This window comes from Juglans regia, chromosome 16 (genome assembly GCF_001411555.2).
Source record: "Juglans regia cultivar Chandler chromosome 16, Walnut 2.0, whole genome shotgun sequence".
NCBI classification, from domain to species: Eukaryota; Viridiplantae; Streptophyta; class Magnoliopsida; order Fagales; family Juglandaceae; genus Juglans; species Juglans regia.
In genome coordinates, this window is record NC_049916.1 from 2593594 (window position 1) to 2618478 (window position 24885).

Here is a 24885-nt window from a genome sequence, read left to right on the forward strand (position 1 = left end):
GTAAAATTTTTAAAAAATAAAAAAATATATCAATATATTAATAGTCACTCTCTTAATTAATAAATAAAAAAATAAAAAATATTAAATATATGAACAGTTAAAATGAAGAGATAAAATGAGAGGATAAAATAGAATTATTAAAAAAAAAAATAGTAGAAAAAGTTGGTAAAAATGGGCGGTAGGGTAGACAAAGCCTTGAATATGAAGAAATAATTGTATGAGACATAGAAACATCCTTTTAGCAAGCAAGGCAGGCAGCTTAATTGGTAGGATCCACAAAGCTAACTAACAAATAAAAATGCAGCTGTATGCATTATCACTACTTTATCGTGGATTTTTGTCCACGACAAGTGTAGAAAGCAAAGATATAAAGCCTATGCATAAGTCAGCGTTCAGATTCTCTCTTTCTTCTTTTGCTGATCATGTTCAAGTCACCCTCTATATTTTCATTTCGTCCCTTCTTTATTTTATTTATTTAATATATATTTATTATTATTATTATTTGAATTATACTATTTTTCATATAATTAGATTTTATCTATCGATCATATTGACTAATGTGACATATCAATTATTGTGATTTAAAAAAAAAACAGTTTATTGTGGCAATTTTTGTTGCAACGGTTTTCAAACCGTTGCAATAATCTATATTTCTTGTAGTGAATTACCACTTATCTTAATTCTTAAAAGTTTAAACCGATGGAAAGAAATAGATGTTATTATTCGAGTTATATTTTTAACACTCTTCCTCATGTTCAAACTCATCATGTGAAATTATTACTTATTCTAAAATTTTAAACCGATGGAAAGAATTAGATTTTATTTTTTTATTATATTTACATCCTTCTATTCATATATATTCCCACCAAAAGTCGGTGGGTAGTCTTTACAACGGAATATAATAGTCTCACCTATTTTCTTTTAAATGATTTGAACTAATTTGAAGTTTTGAACTACACTATTAATAGATGTAGGATCGATATAAAATCCAAATTAATCTTTTATTGGGTCAAAAAGATAAGTATATCATATTATAAATGGGATATATATATATATATATATTATATTGTCCCGGGAAAAATTGGCGTTTATCAACTTAAACGAAACATTATTACCTATCAAAATTTTTGGTTTATACGAGTAAAGCGCTGGGAAAAAAGTAGGCAGTTGGCAGTTCTTAAGAGTTGTGCTATACAGAAACCTCAATATAAAATATGAGGATAAAAAAATAAAATCACATATTTTTAAGTGGGTGTGCAGGATGTGGGACTTATATTTAGAATTTTCCAGTTCTTAATTATCTAACGTTATCATAGAATATCCTGTCAAATTATCACTTATTTCAAAAGCTATTTAATTATTAGTATTATATTCTTAACACTTATTCTCACGTGTGGACTAGACTTTCACTCAATAGGTAGCTCAACACGTTGAATATTTAATTAAATAGGATAGACTGTAGAGTGTGAGTCAATGTTTCAACTCAAGACCTTGCTCTGATACCATATGAAATCACCACTTATTCTAAAAATTAAAGATGATAGAAAGATATAGATTTAATTATTTGTATTATATTCTTAACATATTCATTTCTAGGACACGCAATATCTGGTTTTTTTTTTTTTTTAACATAGTTTAGTTAGTTTAGGAAATAAACTACGGTTGAACAAAAAAATTAGGAACCAAAACTCGTATAGACATAGCTATATGTACTTACATCATGAGCTCTTATAAACTCGTATATTTTTGTATTTATTTTTTATAATATTTTTTAATTTTATAATGAGATTAATTATCTTAAATAAGATAAAAACGAATATTAATGTTTCTACTGATCTTATATGCATGGAATATCGTATTCGTCGTATCTTTCATGAAGGTAATATTGTGATTGATTTTCTTGTTAAGAGCACTAGCAATGACTTATTTATCTTTATCTTTATTTTCATATTTGCATAATACGTCTTTAAATTCATATACATTGACTTATGCATTTCTAAATTTTTACATAGCTATGAATAATGATTTTTCAAGTTTGAAGAAACACTATTAACTCTTCAAACATTATTTTTCATGTTTTTTCTCTCTCCTACCCATTAAAATCAACTTTGTGGAATATGTATCAAGATGATTTTAATATATGAAATTTGTATTAAGTTGATGATACAAAGTGTTTTTTAGTACATATTAATATTTATTGATAAAATTGGTCATTTTAATATATGAATTTGGTAATGTTTAGATATATGGAATTTTTATTTTTGAGCACATGGTGCTAATTGTAAAATATATAAAAAAATAATAATTTTAAGAGAAAAAATTAAAAATAATAATATTTTATTATTATTTGGTTAAAAAATGCATAATCTCATGTGGGGTTTTTCTTGATATGTAAAATCAATCTTCAAAATATGTGATTTTGAAGATGTATATAGAAAAACTAATGTTAGTGCTCTAAGAATGGTGCATGAGGTTTAAATAGGGATTGGGTAGATGAAAGTGATATGCCAACCCAGTTTGGTTTCCTTATCTTTGTATCTCGTAGATTTGTCCTTGGTAAATTTGGTTTACTATGGCTTTTTTATTCATTGAATATTATTATTTGTTTGTGTGCTCTTTCTTGTAGGTGTTGGTTTGTTTCTAGGGTTAGTACTGTTTTTGTTATTGTAATTTGAACAATAGTGATCAATGTTTTATTTTGGTTGGTTGATTAGGTTTTTTGATACCTGAGTTTTGGTTTTATGCTTATTTGTATCACCCAGGTGTTTGATTGTAGCCACGGTTTTTCTCTTCTATAAGTGAGGGTTATCAATAAAATCGAGGTACCATCTTCTTTCTAAAAAAAAGAAAAAAAAAAGCTTATGAACAATTTAAAAGAAGTAAGAAAATTCTTACTTATTAATCCTTCGGGTTTCTTCCATTTCTGCTCTCCTCTATTAGTAACATCCCTTCTCAACTCATCATTCACTCTATTATTAGCCTCCTGATAAGCCTCCAAGCCTCCTACTGCCCCCTACACTACCCTCTTTGGGCTTGAAAATTTATTCTCAAATATGAAAGTGTTTCTTCTCCCCCATATTTTATCCATAATCACCACTACTAACTCTAGCTTATCCTTCGTAAGGCATTCATACATCTCCACCTATAGTTGCTTAAAGTCTCTCCCATTTACTTGCCACTTATGCACTGGACTCCCTCTTTCTACCCATACATTCCCTGCAGCCGGACAACTCCATAGTACATGGGACAATTTCACTTAAGCACAACGGACACAGGGTTCTCAACCACTCTCCTTATATACAAATTTTCCCTTGTATGTAGATTATTGCTCACTGCTTTCCAGAAGAATTGTTTACCACTTTACAAACCCCTGGTATGTCCAGTTCCTATATTTGTTTCCAATGTTTTTGCTCCATTTTCCCTTCTGAAGTCTCTCCCTCTTTCTCATTCAATCTTAGCATCTCACTATAATATGCACTCCTTACTGTAAATTTCTCATGTCTAGTCAAACCCCAAAAAAGTTTATCCTCACCTCCCATCCTGCTTATTGGAATAGAGTAGATTACTTCTACTTCTTCCCTTTGAAAAATACTATTAATAAGCTCAACTTTCTATTCTCTTTTTTCTTCATCAATAAGCTCACTTACTCGAGATTCTACATTCAACAAGCTAATAGAAGATTGGACACAGGAGTTGGCAACCATTTCTAGCCCCATATTTTTATCTCATTTCCATTCTCCACCCTCCACCTTAGCCCCCTCATCACCACCTCCTTAGCTGACCAGACACTTCTCCATATCAGTGAGGATGCACTTCCAACCTTTGACTCTGCATAAGAGATATATTTATAGTATTTTTCTTAAAAAATAGTAGCAACTAAGGCATTAGGGTACTGCATTAGTCTCCACGCTTGTTTAGCCAACATTGCCTTATTAAACAACCCCATATTTCTAAATCTCGTCCCTCCTATAGCTTTTGAATAGCTAATTTTATCCTAACTCCACCAATGTATACACTTCTCATTTTGTTTATTCCTCTACCAAAATCTCGAAAACATAGCCTCCAAATCCCTTCAAAGCTTTTGTGGGAGTCTGAACACACTTATAGAGTATGTTGGTATGGCCTGCAATACTACCTTAATAAGCACCTTTTTCCCAACTTTAGAAAGAAAAAAAATTTTCCAGTTCTGTATCCTTTGCCACACCCTCTCTTTTATACTACTAAAAGTAGTATACTTTGCCCTCCCAACAACTGCTGGTGATCCTAGGTATTTTTCATAATTCTCACAAGACACTGTCCCAACTTCATTAACAATCTGCCTCTTGATAGCATTGCTTGTATTTGAGCTAAACAAAACTGATGTCTTTTGTTTATTCAATGTTTGCCCTGAGGCCTTTTCATATTTGCGCAGAATTTCTTGTATATGTTTTCATTCCTCATGCCTTGCTCTACTGAGTATAACACAATCATCAGCAAACATAAAGTGGTTTACACTTGTACCCCCTTGCCATAGTCATACCCCTTATTTCTCCCATCGTTTCTGCTTCTTTGAAAAGCTAGCTTAAACCTTCAGTACAAATAATAAAAAGGTAAGGAGAAAGTAGATCCACTTGCCTTAAACCTCTTGTAGGAGAAATCATCTTCCTTGGCCTCCCATTAATCAGCACTTAGTACTTCACTAAGCTTACACATTCCATAATCAGCTTGGTTATTTTTAGTCCAAAGCCTAGCCTTCTCAACATTGCCTCTAAAAAAGATCATTCAACTCTGTCATAGGTCTTGTACATATCTAACTTGATTTCCATACTACCCTTGCCTCCATTCTTTCTTGTCTTCATACAATGCAGTAGTTCATAAGCAATCATAATGTTATCCGTGATAAGCCTTCTCGGAAAGAAGGTACTCTGATTAGCAGCAATGATCTCATTTAGCACCCATTTCATCCTATTTGCTAGCACTTTGTGTATTAACTTAATCCTAACACCAATTTCGACTATTTTCCATCCAAATTTGGTAATTATTTATGAGATATATCGCATGTCAAAGCCTAATATATATGTTTAAGATCAACAATCATTTTTTAACTAAAAAGAAAAAAATTAAATTCATTAATAATTATCAAATATGGTTATTAAATAGAGTATTAAATATCATTTTTCTAATTAAGTTGAAGCCTATACACTTCGTCTTCAAATAAAGAAAAATCCACCACAAAAGCATATATGTAGGGGAGGAATTACTAAAAAAAAAAAAAAAAAAAATCAATCATTGGATACTTGACGGTGTAATATTGCGAGCATGGTGGGGGATCAAATCCTAGATATGGAGAAAGTAAATTTTAATTTTTTAATTTTTAATTTTCTTGGTGTCCCAGGATGGCCAGACAAAGAGCGTCGCGTGAAAGACTCCAAAGTGTGTCTCCAGCTTGCACCAAAAGTAGTTCCAGTACTGCATGCCTTTGTCCCCCCCCGCCCCCCTTCCACGTAACCCCAGTTGCACACGGCCACTCCTTCACATTGGATCCCATTTGGGTGCTGATTTCCTCCCTTTGTTTTTCCAATACTTTTAAAAGTTTTGATTACACAAAATACTATCTCATCTTATATCATATAATTATTATAATTTTTTTAAATTTTCACATAAAATATTATAAAAAAATCAACTTTTTCAAATTACAAAATAAAATAATATTATAATAATATTTTATTCAACTTTTAACAAAACATCTCATCTTATTTTATCTGAACTACATAACCAAACAAGACCTTAATATTCTAGATATAAAACTCGAATGTGAACACATTTTCTTTTCAATTTATTGATGCTTTCACATTAATAATACACTTCATGTATTAATTAGTTAGCTCGCAAATAAAAAAGTTCTATTTTATGGTAATTTATATTAGGTATCTTTACTATTTAGATATTTATCCAAGTTATTTATATTTTAATTTATTTTTATTTGGATATCCATATACATTTGAATGAATTAATGCTGACCATATTCGATTTAACATTAATATATATGCACCTTTTTTTCTTTTTTTTTTAACTATCGGCCTCAATAGTCATACATTGCCAAAATATCAGAGTGATTTGGTCATGAAATTCTCTTTTCAAGGAGCTGTCTAGAGATTAGGGCTGCTTTTGGTGGGACACCCAGTTGCTTCTTTTCTTGTCTTTGAGTGATTTTGTCATCTTTGATTTGGCGCATCATACTCAGAGGGATATACCTATCCATATTTATTTGATATGATGATACTGCTGCGTTGTCATTTTCAGGCATTGCTAACTCTGGTTTTTGGTCAAATAGCTTTTCTTAATTTGTCAGGCCAGGCCTTGATCTGCAAGCTGTTCCTATGGACAAAATGCTGAATTATATATAGTTCGAATGATTAAATCATATATATAATATATATATATATATATATATTTATAAGTTATTTACAAGTCAATAGTGAGTACACATCATTTATACTGTTCATATATGCTAAAATTGAAAAAGAAAAAGAAAAAGAAAAATTCAATTTTTAATTTTTTTTTGTAAACCACCTTTTGTTATATTAGTGACATAGATGGAGAATGTGTCATTTCAGTGACTTGCCAAAAATTAATTTTTATTTTTATTTTTATAATTGATTAGAAAAATTGATAAATATGTCATTTCTTATAAATAATGTTATATATAATTTTAAGGTGTACAAATCTCGCGTATCTTATTTGAAAAAGAATAGGGTCCATCAAATTAAATTTTTATATAGATCTCATATATATATCTTTTTTTTTAAAGAAGGTATATGAAGTTTGCATATTCTAAAATTGTATATAGTATTATTTTATATATCTTCATCTAATTATAGCTATTAAAGCACGTGGAAATCAACAACAAATAATACAAGAGCTTTAGAATAAGAATTGAATCCAACAGCGGCTGGAATAGCTCAGTTGGTTAGAGCGTGTGGCTGTTAACCACAAGGTCGGAGGTTCAAGCCCTCCTTCTAGCGGATCCCAAATAATGTGAGCCCTTTTTTCTCAATATTATAAACACCAAATTCATTTTGCACCCAGGAAATGACCTTAGATTTTCGAAGGTAGATAGTGTTCAAGCCACTTCAATTAATTACCTCATAGTGCTCTGCTACTTCTCAATAAGATATTTTTTTCTCGAGATTAATGTAGCTAGTTCGATCAAATTATAACTTTATATTATCACACCAATGAATATTCTGTTTGTATATATATATTGCTATGATCATAATTTGGAAGATTTTTAGTTATTGGTAATCATAATACTAATTATAGTATTATATATGAGTCGCAAAAAAAAAAAAAAAATATATATATATATATATATATAATGTGCTCTTTAAAAAAGAAAAGGGAGAAATACACTTTTCATCGGCCAACTATGATAGATTTGCACTGTACATCCTAAATGATCAGAATTGACACATTGTTATAACTTCAAAGTATAAGAAAATGATACTTTGCACCATTAATTAAGATCTGACAGTTAAGATCGCATCATATCTTCTAATTTTCATCCATCTTAGGGGTCGGGATTGAACAATGGTGCAAAATGTAAAATTTCGACAATTTTGATAATTTGATATACAAAGTGCAAAACTCTTAATAGTTTGTAGTTCAGTAGCTGCTTGAGCCGCTGCCTCTTGTCACCTCCCATTTTGGTCCCAATCCTCATTGTGGCCTTCGGGTGTGTTGGGTTGAGAGTAATTAGTTCAAGAGGCTCATCATCTGCGCCCTGTTTTAGGGTGCCTTCATCCTGTGTATCTATCTCGTGTACAAAGATATCACGGGGAGGGGTAGGTTTTGGTCGTCCAAAGCGGGAAACTCGGTCATTCTAACATCCCTTTCTCTATCTTTGAGCCCCTGTACATAATGTGTTAATTTTGATAATTTGATATACAAAGTGCAAAACTCTTAATAGTTTGGAGTTCAATAGCTGCTTGAGCCGCTGCCTCTTGTCACCTCCCATTTTGGTCTCAATCCTTACTTTGGCCTCCAGGTGCGTTGTGTTCAGAGTAATTAGTTCAAGAGGCTCATTGACTTCGCCCTGTTTTAGGGCGCCTTCATCCTGTGTATCTACCTCGTGTACAAATATCTCAGGGGGAGGGGCGGGTTTTGGTGGCCCAAAGCGGGAAACTCGGTCATTCTGACATCACATTCTCTACCTTTGAGCTCCTGTACATAACATTCTCTGGTGAGCACTTGCTTGTTGTACACCTCCCTAGCGCTTGCTTCTATTGGAAATTTCATCTTTAGATGATACATAGAGGTAATGGCCTTTAGGGCATTTAGGATCGGTCGCCCAATAATGGCGTTGTAAGACGAATGGGTTTTGAATACCAAGAAATATGCCATTGTGGTGGCAGTATATGGGCTTAACCCTGCTGATACTGGCAAGGCGGTGGATCCAACAAGTTGCACCGCTTCTCCTGAGAACCCTTTCAAGGGGTGGGCATTGGATGCAGTCTGTTTTGGTTTATCCCCATCTTCATGAAAGCATCCCAAAAGAGGATGTCAGTCAAACTGCCGTTATCGACTAGTATTCTTCGTGTGGTGTGGTTGGCTACCAACAGAGTTATTACCAACAAAAATGCTAGTTACAACCGAGGGGAGGAACCGCTGCGTAACCGTATCCCATGTGGACATAAATTGAAAACGGTGCGTTTTCATTCCCCACAAACCAGAAAACAAGCCAAATCCTCCCTCCCCCCAAATCATGCTTCGTCTTCTCCGTAGAATAGTCTTCCCCAACTCACAGCCTTCGTCTTCCCACCTTCAAGGAATATCATCAATCATTTACTTTTTGTTTATTTTATGCTCTGCTATGGCAAAAGCCCAGAGAGAGATTGAATGCTACATCTTCAAAATTCCCCTCCCTCTTCAAATTTCAAAAGCTAAAGAAAACCAAAAGATAAAAAAAAAATGCTTCCTCAAATGCCTCCTTAAATTTTGCTGGGTTGTTAACTTTCTTTGCCATGAGTGCTTCATCTTCATAAACATCAAACCAGTACTTATTAAAAATAAAAAATAAAACTCAAACCAGTCCTTTTTTTTCCTTTAATTTTCTTAAAATTTCTGCTGTACCGTATGCTCTCCCCATGCACTTAGGGCCTTATCTTCTTTTGTGATATATGCGCAAATGGTATTCCAGGATTTATATATAATGATGAAGAAAGAGAGGAAGATAAATGGTTTTGTTGGCTGGAGAAATGGTTTTGCCTGGAGAAATGGTCCTCTGATCCCTTGCCTGGGGAAATGGTTTCCAATGAAGAAATGTAAGGAGGTGCTTTGAGAGAGGGACGAGATTGTTTTGGGTGATGTGGGTCTGAGACGGCATTCCTACTGCAAAAGGCAGAAGGGAAAAAAAAGTCAGCTGGATAGTAGAGAAGTGGTAAGGAGTGGCTCTGCTTTTCTTTCCTCTCAAACTGCCGACTGTAACTAGGAAGGAATACCCATTTGTCTCTCTGGCTTCCATTGTCTTCCGAGCTTCAAGGAATACCTTCGGAGAAGAAAAAAAAAGGAGAACAATATAAATAATAAGCAAAACCAATAACTAAAAGAATATCATGTTTTTCTTCTTACTTTTGTCAGTTTGTGTTTTTTTTTTTTTTTATTGATGTCGCTTTATTCCACATTAGCAGATTACCAGGCGGTTTCGCACCGTCGGTTGTAAGTAGCAAAACTCTATTACCAATGCATCATCATGCAAGAAGATTACTCCCTTCTAGTCATCATCGTCGAATGATATAATAGTCGTTGGCTGTGACTTTGGTTGTTTCCATGGCCTTCTGATGCTGAAAACGTCTTCGTATCTGGCCTTGCAAGCATAGGCTTTTCGTCCAAAGGAGGATGGGCTGCCTCCAACAAATCCTCCAGCGATGATGCGGATTTCTCCAAGATGAGCATTATTCTAATCTTGACCTTGGCAAAGGGCTCGGTGGTGTTTTCTCGGGGTTCTTTTCCCTCTCGGGCTTTCACTTCTTCGGAGCCTTCACTCTCGATCTTGTCTCTTTTTGCCAGGTGGCTTGGAGGGTGAGGAATTCCAAGTGGCTAGACACTTGAGCACGTCCTTTGAGCACATCCTTGTGGCAGTCTTCCGTTTGATGCCCCTACATTGTGATAGGTGCAAAAAAGTTGGATCCTTTGAGCACGTCCGTTGTTTTTTTGAATTGGTTCCTCGATCCTGTACTAGACATTCATGTTGGATTATTGGACCCTGGGATTCATCATTCACTCTAGAATGCCTATTTCTCGCCTTCTTTCGTGCGGGTTCTTTTTTGCCCCCTTGGATCCCTTTTCTCGATCTCTTCCCTAGTCGCCTTTCTTTACTCAGTCCTTTAATTGCTCCACCTCCGACTTTCTTGGTGCGGTCAAGGCCTGAAGCGTGTCCTCTACATTGATAATGTTGTCTGCCCTATCCATGAATTTGCACAAAGTAGTTGGGGTCTTCTTGGTTAGCTCTGTCATGAAAAGGTTTATAGGCCAAATTCCTCCCAGTAAGGCCGTTAATGTGATCTTTTCATCTTTTTCGTCAGCCATAATTCGTTCCTTGTTAAAAAAGAGCAAGGTAAGCCTTCAGGTTTTCATCCTTCCTTTGCTTCATAGTGAAGAGATACGTAGTAGGCCTCCTGGCCTCCTTCTCCTTATACTTTCCATAAACTAGGTCAAGAGCTGCCTACCTAACTCCTCAAAACTATTTATGAAGCCCAGTTGTAGCACTCTGAACCATCCTCGGGTAGCTCCTTTCAGAGTTAAAGAGAATGTCCGACATGCGATCTCCCCGGGAAAATCTTGGAGTGTCATGTGGGCTTTGAACGTTTCCAGATGTTCGATGAGATACTTGGATTCGTTGTAAATCTCGACTAGTGGAACCTTAAACTTCAGCGAGCGTGGTATTGCTACAAACTCTACACTACATGGTAGGTCAATGCTAGTGAGCAGTTGGTTGACGGACGAGGATGCGCCTATCTTCTAGGTCATTTCCTCATACTTGTCTGTGAGGCTTCGTAAATTGTGGTGCATTTTCTTCTTCTCATCATTGTTGCCAAGGGGCTTGCCCGTGCTCTACGACTCTGTCTTTGTTCTATCAACATGGTTTGGCACGACGTCTTCCCCCAAGGTGTCGTTCTTATGTATAGGGCCCCGTTCTCGTGCTAAAGAGTCTCCATTTTCGTTGTCATTCTTCTCAATCTTTCTTCCATTTCCGCTAGTCTTCCGTCCATGTTCATAGTCTCGTGAGAGTGTGAGAGCGTGTTGTCGTAGGCATGCAGAAGGCACTTGAATTGCAGAGATCTCCCAGATGGCACCAACTGTTGTTGACGTGTTTCTCACCCCTATAACACCCTTAGTGAACCTACACCAGAAGAACCAAAGAAGGCCTGAAAGGTATTAAACGCCTCCATTGTCTAAGTCAAATTACTTGTAGGATCTTTTTGTGAATCCAAGACTCAAAATCCAGTTACCTCGATTGTGAATTTCCTCCCGTATATATAGAGTAGGGGAGGGCTTGCTCAGGCTCGTATAACAACCCAATCGCTTCATTCAAATTGGGTTCGCCGCCGGGGGGGCAGGGGGGGTGGTTGCGTGATTATCCTATCCGTTGATTATGCTGGATGATTTGAGGCTTACGATTGTCAACCTAAGTTGGCTAGTTGAGGCCAATCGTTATGGGCTTGCTCTATTAGGCTCCTGGGCCTTTGTAGTGTGCGAGCTTGGCTCATCAACGAGAGGGAACTTTTGGTCCCACCGGTTAGAATGATGATTGTTAGGCCTGGTTTAGTTACATAGTTCATATGAGATGAGATGATATATTTTATTAAAAATAAAATAAAATATTATTATAATATTATTTTTATTTTAGAATTTAAAAAAACTAAATTATTTATTATATTTTATATATATAAAAAAAGATGAGATAGTTTAATTTTGTATAACCAAACCAACTCTTAGTCAATAATGAGCACACATTATTTATAATGTTGAGTGTTGACATATGATGAAACTGAAAAGAAAATTAATTTTTTTTAAACTAGCTTTTGTTATATTAGTGACATAGATCGAGAATGCATCATTTACAAATAAAATTACTTTTTTTATAATTGATTAGAGAAAATCGATAAATATGTCATTTTGAATATAATAATGTTAGATATAATTTTAAGGAGACAAATCTTACGTACTCCCTTTGAAAAAGAATAGAATTTATCATTAAATATTTATTTATTTTTATATGAATCCTATATTTATCCACTACTTTTTCTAAAGAGAGTATATTATTAAAATTATATATAGCATCACTCTTCGTATCTTCATCTGTTTATAACTATATCAACGAATCAATAATACAAGGATTATATGATAAGAACTTAAATCCAACAGCGGCTGGAATAGCTCAGTTGGTTAGAGCGTGTGGCTGTTAACCACAAGGTCGGAGGTTCAAGCCCTCCTTCTAGCGTTAATGACCAAATTCTACATTAAGATTTTGTACCCACGAGTTTTGCATGGTCCAAGGACAGTAATGGTCTCTTATTTCACACTACTGTCATTTTGTACCCAGAAAATGACCTTAGATTTTCGAAGGTAGATAATGTTCAAGCCACTTCAGCATTTGATGATCAGATGAGATGATTTTATTTAAAAGTTGAATAAAATATTATTTTTATTTTAAAATTTTAAAAAATTAAATTTTTTATTATATTTTATGTAAAAATTTGAAAAAATTATAATAATAAATTGAGATGAGATAAAACACTTTTACCATCCAAACAGAACGTAACTCATAGCGCTACTTCTCAATAAGATCATAAAAAACTCATCTTCTCTTCGAGGTCTTCCGCAAAGGTATACGTAGCATTCACTCTTAAATTTCTGCCTTTCTTTTCCCATATCCATCCACAGGGACCAATATTCGAACAAACAGGATCACATAAATTATCTTTTACATAATTTATAAAACTATAGTTACAATTTTCAATGCTTTAATGACCTTAGAAATAATAAATCAGCCAGCCTGCCATATATCTTGAAATATGAATAATGTGGTTTCAGATTTTATGGTACAAATGCATGCTGAACTAGCAGCTAGTTGGGAGCTAGTGGTGGAGCTGGGCCTATGAAAGTTTTAGCCCCGTCTATTGTCGGAGGAGGAGGGGGGCTGGGATTAACTCTCCGCATAACATTCCTGATCACTTTTTGATCTGCTGGTCAAAATCATGTTAATCATTAGGAGGAAATCTTAGATACATATACTATATCAATATATACCAATCTGATCATCTCTAGTAGTATATAAAATATATTATATGAACCTACATGCAGCCGTCCTTGTATCAGCTTAATTGCTACAAGCACTTATTTTTTTGTGCTGCCGATCGACACAACATAATGAATGACACAAGTAACAAAATCTAGGGATGGTGCTTACATGTATATATATATATATATATTATAATTTGGGTCTAAAAATATATTTTTAATCTCTTTTGAACTTATGAATAATTTTTAAATCTAATGGAATGTAGTCTATTTTTTAAGTAGACATGAGGCGGGATGGATTCCCAATCCGCCTCACACCCTGCCTACCGAGGCGGGGTATCCCACCCCTAAGATGCGAGGGCGGGGGATGGGGATGAAAACCCCACCCCCCACCCCATGCGGGGTGGAGGCTACCCCGCACCCCTAACAAAATGCATTCGTTTAATTAAATGCCAAGAGAAAAATATTAAGTTCCATTTTGTTTCACAAACCATCTCATTCTATATAATTTAATCTCAACATCTAAACACCATTCAAATACAAATATTTTCAATTATAAATTTTTAAATTTTTCATCTAATTATTATCTTATCATTACAATTTTTCCAAACTTTGAAACCAAATATAAAAAACAATTCAAAATTTTCAAATTTCTACACAAAATAATATTAAAAAGTTATATTCTAACAATATTTTAACTTTATAATATTTTTATTCAATTTTTTTTTCCTCTCATTTCTTAAAATCCTATAAAATTTAAACTATTTCATTATTATTTTTAAATTATTTTATTACATTTATATAATTCTCATTTCATCTCATCTGTGCAACTAATGGGGACTTAATTCACAGCTTTGCATAAATAAAAGTAGAAGAGAAAAACATGGAATTTGTTTGTCTAGTGATTATCTCAAGTTCTTAACTGTTTACATATCTGTTTCGAGTAGTACTGGAAAAGAGAAATATGCTTTTATATATATATATATATATTTTTTATTAAATTAGCAAAATACTACTGCATGGAACTATTCGAAATTGCTCATATAAATTGTAAAATGTCCTGGACTAGATCAAGAAGGTATCGTCACTTTTTTTCTTAAATATTGAGAAATTAATTTAATGATCCATTAATTTGGAAGAAAAGAAAAACGCAAAAAACAAGCAATTAATTTCCCTGGCCGCCAGCTTATCTGCTTATGCATGGGTATGATCGATGTTGTCCAAAGAAACAATTAACAGAAATAAATTAATTAAAGATCGATGCACGAAATCCATTATATATATAAATAAAATGATGAAGAACTAACCTGAATCAATCAAAACCATTGGCATAAGATCATAGATGGAGGCAATCAAGATTATTAGTAGGACGGAGGCAATCAAGACTATTAGTAGAATTGATGCCCGTTTAAAGGAACTGATCATGAACCCCACCATTTCTTCGATCGGCACTACTATCCTTTCCATTTCCTCTTGCCCCTGCTCGATCGGCCATATGTATACTATACATACAGTTAAAGTCAAAATGTTGAACCATTCCAATTACTTGGTAAGTTGGTAGCAATGCATTGCCATACTTCAAATAATCATCCAAATTAAACATTATTTGTAGACTTAGTCCTGGCCCGATAAAATAATAATAAGCTGACTCGGTCCTTAATATTCCCTTGGAGCAAAGGAAAAATGAACGTAAAATATAAGAGTAAAAAAATAATTGAGCAATAACATAACTAAGACTACACCAAAGTTTTTGAATTTTATCTTTATTCCTTGCAATCTAGAAAGTGTCAAAAGCTGCAACGAAAATGTTACTTATAAAATATTCGCAGGTTGTCAGCTTAGCACTCTCATTAGTTATCTTAAATTCCAATCCAAATTTTGGAATGAAGGGGTAAAGTATCCCTGTCCCAATTGGCATCCTAGCTTAAATGAGGGGTTTCATCATAAAGGATGTGAGAGGGGAGGATAAGGGGACAAGGATAGGACAAGAGACGGAAAAATCAGGGAAAGTCAGTGGGAAAGAGAGAAGTAATGGAAAAAGGAAAACACTACTATGCCTACTTTGTTTGACACTTCTATTTAACCGCTGGTCAAAATTTTTTTTTTTATTTAGTAATTAAGGAAGTGATTTTAAATGTATTTGTGTATTTTTTTTATTTTTTAAATGTATTTAAATATGTTAAAAAAATGTGAAAAAAAAAAAACTTTTTACGCTGGACGGTATGCCCAGCGGTCAAGTTGGGGCGGTAGAGTAGCCGCACCATGGAGAAAATATAGAAAGTGGAAAGAAATGAAGTCAGGCATATAAAAGAGGACAATGAAGTGACGTAAAGTCAAGTTCTTCACCTACCATTGACAGAGGCCAATAAAATAGATCAAATTGATTGAGAGAATCAGACTCTCTTATAATCTTACCTTTTAGCTGTACAAAAAGTGTATTACCTCTTGTAATTCCATATAAGAATACTCAGGCAACACTCCCTTGGTTAAGGGTAGAAATTACAAAAATTCGAACTGTCTTACCTTGTTTGTGGTATCAAGGAGTGAGGCCAACGCCAACTATCTTATGGGACAATCACTATAGTCAAAGTTCAAAATTATAATTGGCAAACACTTTCAAAAGTTTCAATGCAAGATTACTATGAAATTATTACTTATCTCAAAAGTTTAAACTAATAGAAAGATGTACATTTAATCATTTATATTTTTCTTAACACTCCCTCATGTGTGAGTCCAATACGTGGAATATTTAATTCAATGGATGAACTGTAGAGTTAGGATTCAAACTTGGTCATCTGCTTTGATATTGTATAGAATCACTATTTATCCCAAAAACTTAAACTGATTGAAGGAGTAGATTTAATAATTTATATTTGTCTTAACAAATACAAGGTGTGATGGACTATTTGACATAAGAATCTTGTTAAAGTCATAAGGACATGCTTCTTAAGCGGACACTTTTCTCTTTATATGTCACCAATATGATGTTCAAGTATTCATTCTAATCTATGTGGATGATATATTAGTAATAGGTACACATGATTCTTTTATTTTTTTCACCGATAAAGAAGTAGTAGTTGGAGTTTGCTCTCAAAGATCTAGGTCCTCTGCATTGTTTCCTTCCTTGGCATTGAGGCCACTCAAGATGCCATGGTCCTCACTTGCACCAAAGTAACTATATCATTGATCTATTACATAGAGCTCAGACGGTGGGTGCAAAGCCTGATATTGCACCCTGTGTTTCTAGTGGAAAATTATCTGCAGTGGACAGTGTAGACAACTTGTAGGGGCATTGCCATATTGCACTCTTTGACACCTAGAAATTGCCTATTCTGTCAACTATGCCAACATCTTCATGCCTTTACCACTTCCCACTAGCACTTTGTCAAGCGGATTTTGCATTATCTCAAAGGTTCAATTGATCATGGCCTCTACTGCACTAAAGGATCTAGATGACAGGTAGTCTACAACTAGTTTTGGCATCTTCCTAGGCCCCTCACTCATTTGTTGGTGCTCAAAAAAATAACAGGTCGTTTCTAGATCCAGTAAAGATTCTAAATATTGAACTTTTATAATGACAGTAGCTGAAATTTACCGGATATGTATGCTTTTAAAAGACCTCCATGGGCCTTTACTTGTCCAACATTAATATGGTGGGACAATCTAAGTGCCTTATAAGCCCTTGCATCCAATCCAGTTTATCATCCTCGATCTAAACACATATAGATGTTGATTACTATTTATTCGTGTTAATAAATGCCTCCCTTTGCATGATTCCCACAACTCAAAGTCAAGCTCATCATGATCTGTTCCCTCCCCATTCAGTTGATGGGGGATTTTTTTTTTTTTGAAGGAGAAATATAATTAATTAAACGTGAACAGAATCTCGAATGTAAATCTCAACAAAAATATAAGGGTCTTTGTAGGCTCATTAACACAAACAACAGCTTTGAAAAATAAAAGTTGCAATTGTGTATTTTAATAACAAAAAATGTTGGGAACTCTACCAAAAGTGTAAACGAGTTGAAAACATCTCTCAGTGATCTTCAAGTAGCGACTTGATAATATCTGAATCACTTGGATCAACAATGCTAAGGCACAACACACGAAAATACTTTCCACAAGTAGTTCCCAGATCAACATTGTTTCCATTGTAATGGTGGACGCCAATCTTAGCAAGCATTGCGTAGTATTCAATCTCGGACTTGCGTAGCGGGGGGCAATTGTCGGAGAGGATGATCAGCTTCCCTTTGGAGCTGCGAAGAGAGCGAAGGATGGTTTTGTAACCGAGAGTATATTTGTTGCTCTTCATAACGAGGGCAAGCTTGTTGTTGATGCTCTCATGGGTCTTCTTCGTCTTCTTCACCGTCACCATTTTTTGTTGTAGGTGCTCAAATACAAAGGAGCCAAAGTGCAGTCGGCGTCTACGACGAAGAGCGGGATGAATGTTGTGAATAATTTAGTTGATGGGGGATGTTAGCAGGACTTACTTATCTGATCAAGCAATAGATGAAGATCGAGCAACAACAAAGGATAGGAAAAAAGGAGCACCTATAGTATGTGAGCTGTGAAGTAGACAAAGCTCAAGATTACAATCAAGTTACATAAGATTAGGATAATCTATAATCTATTGAGAACAATCATGTAATTCAGAATTAATTGTTGTATATTAAGTAGGATTCAAATTGTACATCTTTTAAATTTGATCAATGCACCACAATTTTGATTACGTTGAACCAAAGCACTTTTATTAATTTATTTTCATGATACCAGAGCCTCAGGCTCATGCCCCATCTTTTATGGCAAATGCCACTTCTATACCTGTTGCTAGTACCTTCACACCACCTATTATTTCTCAGATTTTATCAATAAAAGTGGATGGGTCTAATTACTAGCTAGAATTGGGTCTTCCCAATCCTGTCTGTCCTATGTATATGTAGTAATCGCTTACAAATAATGAATTAAAAGATTGAAATGCTACAAAATAAACAAACCTACATTAATAATAATAATAAAAAAAACATGTTGCATGAGATCAAAACATTTTCTGTGATGTGAAGGTATGGGCGTGCTATGTAATTTATTAAACTTTTTGAGATTTTTTCTTTCAATGACTTGAAGTGCGTCCCCAATGTATTGAGTGTGGCTAATTTGTTATCTATTCGGTAGAGTAGGGCTGCTAGCTGCCCAATCCGCTCGTTTTGCTAGGAAACGGGTGGGTAACCAATCGGCCCCAAGTGCAGGTGTGGGTTAGTGCCTCGCTAAGGGCTAGTTTGGAAATATAAGTGTTCTAAAGTATTTTCATGTATTTGTTTTTAGACATCATCAATTAAACACAAAATATTTTTAAATTTTAGATTTTTAAATTTGTCATCTAATCATTATCGAATTATTACAACTTTTTTCAACTCTAAACAAAACAGAAAAAATAATACAATTTTTTTCAAAATTAAAAACAAAAATAATATTAAAAATTTATATTCAAACAATTTTTTAACTTTATAATATTTTTATTTTACTTTTTCTCTTTTTTTTTTTTTCAGAACTCAATAAAACATTTAATTCAAATTATTTCACTATTATTCATAGATATTCTTTTATATTCTATGATCCCATTTGGATACTTAGAATGTTAACAAATGAATTAATTAAAATATTCATTTTTTTACACTAAATAGATATCATCTATTTTCCATAACAAGGGCACATAGGGTTTGTTCTCATGTTTAGGTGGTCCATGAGTTCGGCTAAAAGAAAGGGAAGAAAAAAAAACAAGACAATAGATGATGGAGGGCTGGTATAGAGTAGTAATCTGTTGCAATATCGTAAGTCTTCTTCTATGAGATATTTCGTATCTTCTCTTAATATTCCATATTAAGAGACTCTGTGGTAAGAGTGCCACACATCCAAATTAAGGAACTCATCTTAGGCAATTGGCTTAGTCATTAGGCCTTACGTATGCACACGATGGGAGTCTAAGTCATGCATGTTTCAAGTTGTTGAGAAAATAAGAGATAATTTCCACGAAAAATGAGGAAGGAAAAAAATGCATCCCAGCAAGTTGTAGTAGAAGGGGAAATGTTGACCAAAGAAAAAAAAAGTTGACTTAGTTGGGCTTGTAGGGTACACCCAAGAGCAAGAGTTCGGTTAAAAGTATGAGAAGTTATTGCATCTCCAATTTGCCCCTTGACATGATTATTTTCCATTTAGCCATTACTTATTGATTTGCACTATATAAACGAGCTTAACACACCCAATTATTCCCCCATGCCTTCTTTTTATAAACTGGAGATCTACCTCTCTCTCTCTCTCTCATCTCATGGACAGTCATGTTGTTAATTATAGAGAAGCTGTCCAATCTCTTGCTCTTGGATTTTCTAGTAGCCCTTTTATACATCATCCAATTGGTACGACCTTGCTTGGAACTGGAGGTTTTGGCTCTGTATACAAAAGCGCATTATTTGACGGGACAATTGTTGCAGTTAAAGTTCAATGCTTTCAAAAGATTCGATGCAGAATGCAAGGTGTTACGAACTATCCAACATAACAATCTGGTTAAAGTCGTGTGTACATGCTCTAACTCTGAGTTCAGAGCTTTGGTCTTGCAATACACGTCGAAAGACCGCCTTGAAAGATGGTTATACTCTCACAACTTCTGCTTAAGTCTTTTTCAAAAAATAGGCATTATGCTCGATGTGGCATGGGCATTGGCCTACCTCCTCCATGGACAATCAAAATTTGTGGTGCATTGTGATTTGAAGCCTAGTAATATCCTTTTGGATGAGGATATGATTGCACATATCGGTGACTTTGGCATTGCAAAGATGTTAATCAAAAACAAAGAGGCAACACAAACCAAAACTCTTGGAACACTTGGCTATATTGCACCAGGTACGTGAATATTTCACTATTATTTAAGGCAATCTAATAATAAATAATTCGATAAATAACAACAACTAACTTTAGAAATATCAATCTTATAGGCATTAGACTGATATGAATATGCACTAGAACTAGGATTTACACCATTTGAGGTTGCTTGGTCATTGAATTATTGCATGTTGTGTTGATTGTGAATTAGTCTACAAAACATCAAATAGAAACTAGGAAAAACACACTTGTATGAAGGATACTTGTGTAATGTGTAGCATATTTTTTCCTTCTTTGAAAATTCGCATTATCGAAAATAACGTGTTGTAAGATATTGATTGAAAATGTAAACATGGTTGATTTGGCTTATCATACTCCATGTCCACTTTTACACCAAGTAGGAAAATGTACACAATGCACAACTGCTCCAAACCAATACAAATTAATTAAAAATCAAGTTTAAATAAACATACAAATGCAACACATTTGTAGTTGTATTTATCAACCTAAAGATACTCATCAAAGGTTCTCACTAGATAATTGAAACTGTTTTCAAGCAATCTGGTGTCAGTATTCGTTCAATGCATGTGCACCAAAATATATGAATTGTTTTTCGCTAACAATTATTGGTTTAGTAACTTAAAATCTCTTTGAAATTTGTGAGCATTGATACAATATGGATCAGAAGGAACAATGTCTATTAAAGCAGACACTTACAGCTATGGTATAATATTGTTGGAGATGATCACAAGAAAGAAAACCAGTGATGACATGTTTGCTGGAGAATTGACGTTGAGACAGTGGATAAATGTTTCATTTCAGAATAAAATGATGGAAGTTGTGGATGATGGTTTGTTAATGATAGAAGAGGGAAAGACCCGATTGCTTTGCAAAGTATTCTTTCTGGCATCATGGAATTAGGCTTGAGGTGTTCAAAAGAGTTGCCAAATGAAAGGATCAATATCAAAGATGTGATTGTCAAGCTTGACAAAATCAAACTGTTACTTTCTGAGAACGGAAACAAGGGTATCTGATATCTTTAATCCCGGTATTGCAGGTTAAACACTATTAACTTCGTTGAACTATTAAATTGTAACTGTCATATGTCTGTATATGTCTGTATATGTTATATGTCATATGTTATTATGTCTGATATCTGATATCAAACTGTCATATGTTATATGTCTACTTATTTCTAAATAATAGTCTACTTATTTTTTTGACAAATGAAATTATGTCTACTTTATACTATTTATTTTATTTTTAAAACTACCTTAAAAATGAAATTAACCTTGCCTTCAAACCATTCAAGCTTCGTCCATATTCCTATCCGTCCATATATTATTTTATAAATTGTTAACTCTAACATTCTAATGTAATTTTTACAGCAATTTCATTGAACGTATAAGAAATAATGGATGATAAACCAGATTGGTTAGTAGAGGGTGAAGAATATGTAAGTAGTGACGATGAATGGAGTTCTAGTGGTGATAAGTACGAAGCGCTTGAGCTAGTTACTATTATTAGGATCATATTATGTCAACTGGGATGGCATCGTCGAATGCCACAACACAACATAGGCATTCGGGGAGATGAGTATATTATAGGAATTTTGAATGGACATCTGGATAATTGTAAGGACGTGTTTTAGATGTAGGTATCAACATATCGTGCATTATGCCCATTGTTATGTAGAAACCACTTTTTGCATGATTCTAGACGATCGGTGACCGTGGAGGAATCTGTCGCCATGTTTTGTGTAATTGTGGGCCACGCACAGGCCCAACGAATTGTTGGTGACCAATTTCAATATTCAACTCAAACAATTAATAAATATGTGAGAATGGTGAGAAAGGTCTTATGTGAGCTTGGGAGACATATTATCAGGTCAAAATTTCACAGACGAGGTGCATTCATATATTGTAAGAAACAACCGAAATTTTTTGTGGTTTAGGGTAAGGAATTCTCAGTTATTTACAACAAAGAATTATTTTTCAAACTACTGAATTTGAAACTAAAATGTATAGTGTATATGTGAATTCGATATGAAGTTCACATTTGTATATACTGTATGTGAGGGAATAGCGCATGACGCTTGTGTCTTTCTCCATGCGCTGAGTTAAGGATCTGTCCAATTTCCATGGCTGCCTGAAGGTATACTTCTTATTTCATTTAATGCAAAGATGTTTGACTTTTTGTCATGTTTTTTTCTCTTTCAAATCATCTCAATGTGTTTCGAAATTTATGTTGTTAGGTAAATATTATTTAACCATTTTGATTTCCCGTGCACTAGGGGAATTTTGTTCCCGTATCCCCAAGAACGGTACCATAGAAGTGAACATCATAATAAGCGTCGATTTCGAAGGTACAAAGACTATTTTAACTACCGTCATTTCTCACTTCGTGATATCATAGAATGCACTTTTAGGAAACTTAAAGAACATTTGAAAATTTTTAAGTTTAATGCCTCATTATTCTATTGGGCGGCATTGACTTATCGTGACAACATGTTGTGTGCTACATAATTTCATTAGAATAGTGACACCCGACGACTAGTTTTTCAGTATTGGGGTAGGGTTCAGCTCTCTGTTATTGAGCAACAAGTTGATGACAAGGCGAGGTCATCTGGTCATTTCGAAATGACGACGGAAGTATCAGAAGCTATGGTGACAATAAGAGATGGGATTGTCATTCACTATGTGGAAAAATGGAGTGACCATTGAACGTCTAATTAAAAATAGTGATTTATATATTAAAAATAGTGATGTATATATCAGTTTGTTTATGTATTTTAGTGGTGCACTTATTTACTTAGATTTGTTGTATATATTTTAGAATATATTAATATTGATACTATTTAATGTGCTTTAAACATAATTAGTATTATTTTTTTGGAAAACATAATTATTATATGTGGAGTAATTGTTAAGAAGAATAGTTGTATATATCATTTCTAAATTAACTTGTACTATTATATAATTAATTAATAATTTCAAAAAATAATAGTTTTCGTGACATTATTATAAACGAATACTTTAATTTCAATATATTAATCACTTGTGAGTTAAATAATAAAATTTAATAATATATTAAACAGCATATTACCTAATTATTTTAAAATATAAAGTTTATTTTATTAATCTAGTATTGCAACGTTATGTAATTTCTTTTTTTTCATATTTGATTTGAATTAAGGGTAAATATTTAAATAATTATTGAGACCCTAGCTGATTCACTTCTATCTCCAAAAAAAAAAGAAGCTATATGTAATTTTTCTTTTGAAATAAAACTGGAAGTATCGACACGGAAGGACTTTTGTCCTATTCGAGACAGCCAATACATGGTTTGTCCAAAGGATCCTTTCACGTGCATAAAGTTACTGAGTGGGTCCCACTATAGTCATTTCAAGTACTACAAAAAAGTTAAAAAAAAAAAATATCATTCCATCTCAATAAACCAACAAATTTATAAAAATAATTTCTTTTCATTTCAATTAATATATCTCAATATTATTACACATAAATTAAAAAATCTAAACTAACTCGAGCTAACAGTAGCTCAACTCAGAAAAAGGAAATCTCAAAGCCTGTAATTAGTATTGGTTGCTAATCGGTATTTGCTTTTTTCCAATTTAAAATTACAATGAAGGATAACTCGTACCCATGGCTTCTTTTCAACCATTTCAAAACAGAGGATCCAGATCCTTCTACCCAGAGACCTTTACCAGAAGAGCTGTGGGGCAGGATATATTTTTAAAAAATAAAAAAATAATAATAATAATTAAATACACAAGCCAAACTAGCATTTTCCTTTCCTTAATTACCAGAAAGTTCTTCCTCAATTCCCATCACTAGAAACAACCCGACTGATTCACCCCAAAAATAATACAAATAAAATTGGGAGAAAATTAGATCATAAAATTATTTTTTTGGGGGTCATGTTGAATCAACTGAAACCCTAACCTTCTAATTTAATGATTTGAATTCCTCCAAAAATTTATTCTCACTTGCCAGTAGGAATGAATGATCCCAAAACCTGCAAAAGCCAAAATAGTGAAAACAGAGAAAGTAACGAAGGAGATTTATAAAGAGGAGAGGAACAAGATAATCTTACCAAACCATCGGAGCAGATGAAATTATCAAAGCAGGAAAAGATAGGGAAAAGGAGGAATGGCAGGAAATCAGTGGAATGGGTGGTCTAGGAAAGAACTTCCTCAAAAGAAATCCTTCTTTCCTAGCTTCCCAAACCCAAAACTTCCTGCACTTCTCTCTCCCCTTCCCTCTTCACCCTCTCTCCCCGCATACATATTTATAACTCACTCACACAGAACAACAAAAGAAACTGCAAACAAACTAAACGAAGAAAGATAGTAAAGACTTATTATTATGAGCAGCCGATCTGGATTCACAGAAAGACTCGAATAAACCGCCCGATGATGCAGAAAACAGCTAGAATAATCGATCGAAGCAAGAAAAGCTAGCGAAAGGGAGGAATAGCAGGAAACCAATGGAATGGGAGGAGTAGGAAAGAAAGAAAGAAAGAAAACAAAGATGTTTCTGACAACACTTTGGTTCTTTCCTATCTTCCCATTCCGAAGAACTTCCACAACTCACTTTCCCCATCGCCCATACTCCTCCATCTTTCTCACCAACTTCCCACAATCTTTACAGATCAAGCACTCTTTATATAAAGACATCGGAAAAAAGATTCGATTTTGGGACATCCAATCTCACG

At 34.0% G+C, this 24885-nt stretch overlaps 2 protein-coding genes, 1 long non-coding RNA gene and 2 other non-coding genes across 5 annotated transcripts; 3 read left to right on the plus strand and 2 right to left on the minus strand.

Moving 5' to 3' along the window:
- The first annotated feature begins 6930 nt into the window (after positions 1 to 6930).
- Positions 6931 to 7004, plus strand: TRNAN-GUU. Its single transcript has one exon. It is a non-coding gene; the product is annotated as a tRNA-Asn (tRNA).
- Positions 7005 to 12407: 5403 nt separating this feature from the next.
- TRNAN-GUU lies at positions 12408 to 12481 on the plus strand. Its single transcript has one exon. It is a non-coding gene; the product is annotated as a tRNA-Asn (tRNA).
- A 4827-nt stretch (positions 12482 to 17308) lies between these two features.
- On the minus strand, positions 17309 to 17656 carry LOC109012540 (60S ribosomal protein L30-like). Its single transcript, XM_018994244.2, has one exon. The coding sequence runs from the start codon at positions 17654 to 17656 to the stop codon at positions 17318 to 17320; it is 339 nt and encodes a 112-aa protein (XP_018849789.1). The 3' UTR covers positions 17309 to 17317.
- A 1944-nt stretch (positions 17657 to 19600) lies between these two features.
- On the plus strand, positions 19601 to 21185 carry LOC109012534 (receptor kinase-like protein Xa21). The gene is made up of 4 exons (XM_018994235.1): positions 19601 to 19805; positions 19963 to 20172; positions 20837 to 21001; positions 21073 to 21185. Exons 1-4 carry the CDS (start codon positions 19601 to 19603, stop codon positions 21183 to 21185), a joined length of 693 nt encoding a protein of 230 aa, XP_018849780.1.
- Positions 21186 to 23615: 2430 nt separating this feature from the next.
- LOC118344842 lies at positions 23616 to 24861 on the minus strand. Its single transcript, XR_004798534.1, has 2 exons — positions 24265 to 24861; positions 23616 to 24186 (listed from the first exon to the last, which is right to left on the minus strand). It is a non-coding gene; the product is annotated as an uncharacterized LOC118344842 (long non-coding RNA).
- Between the last annotated feature and the right edge of the window lie 24 nt (positions 24862 to 24885).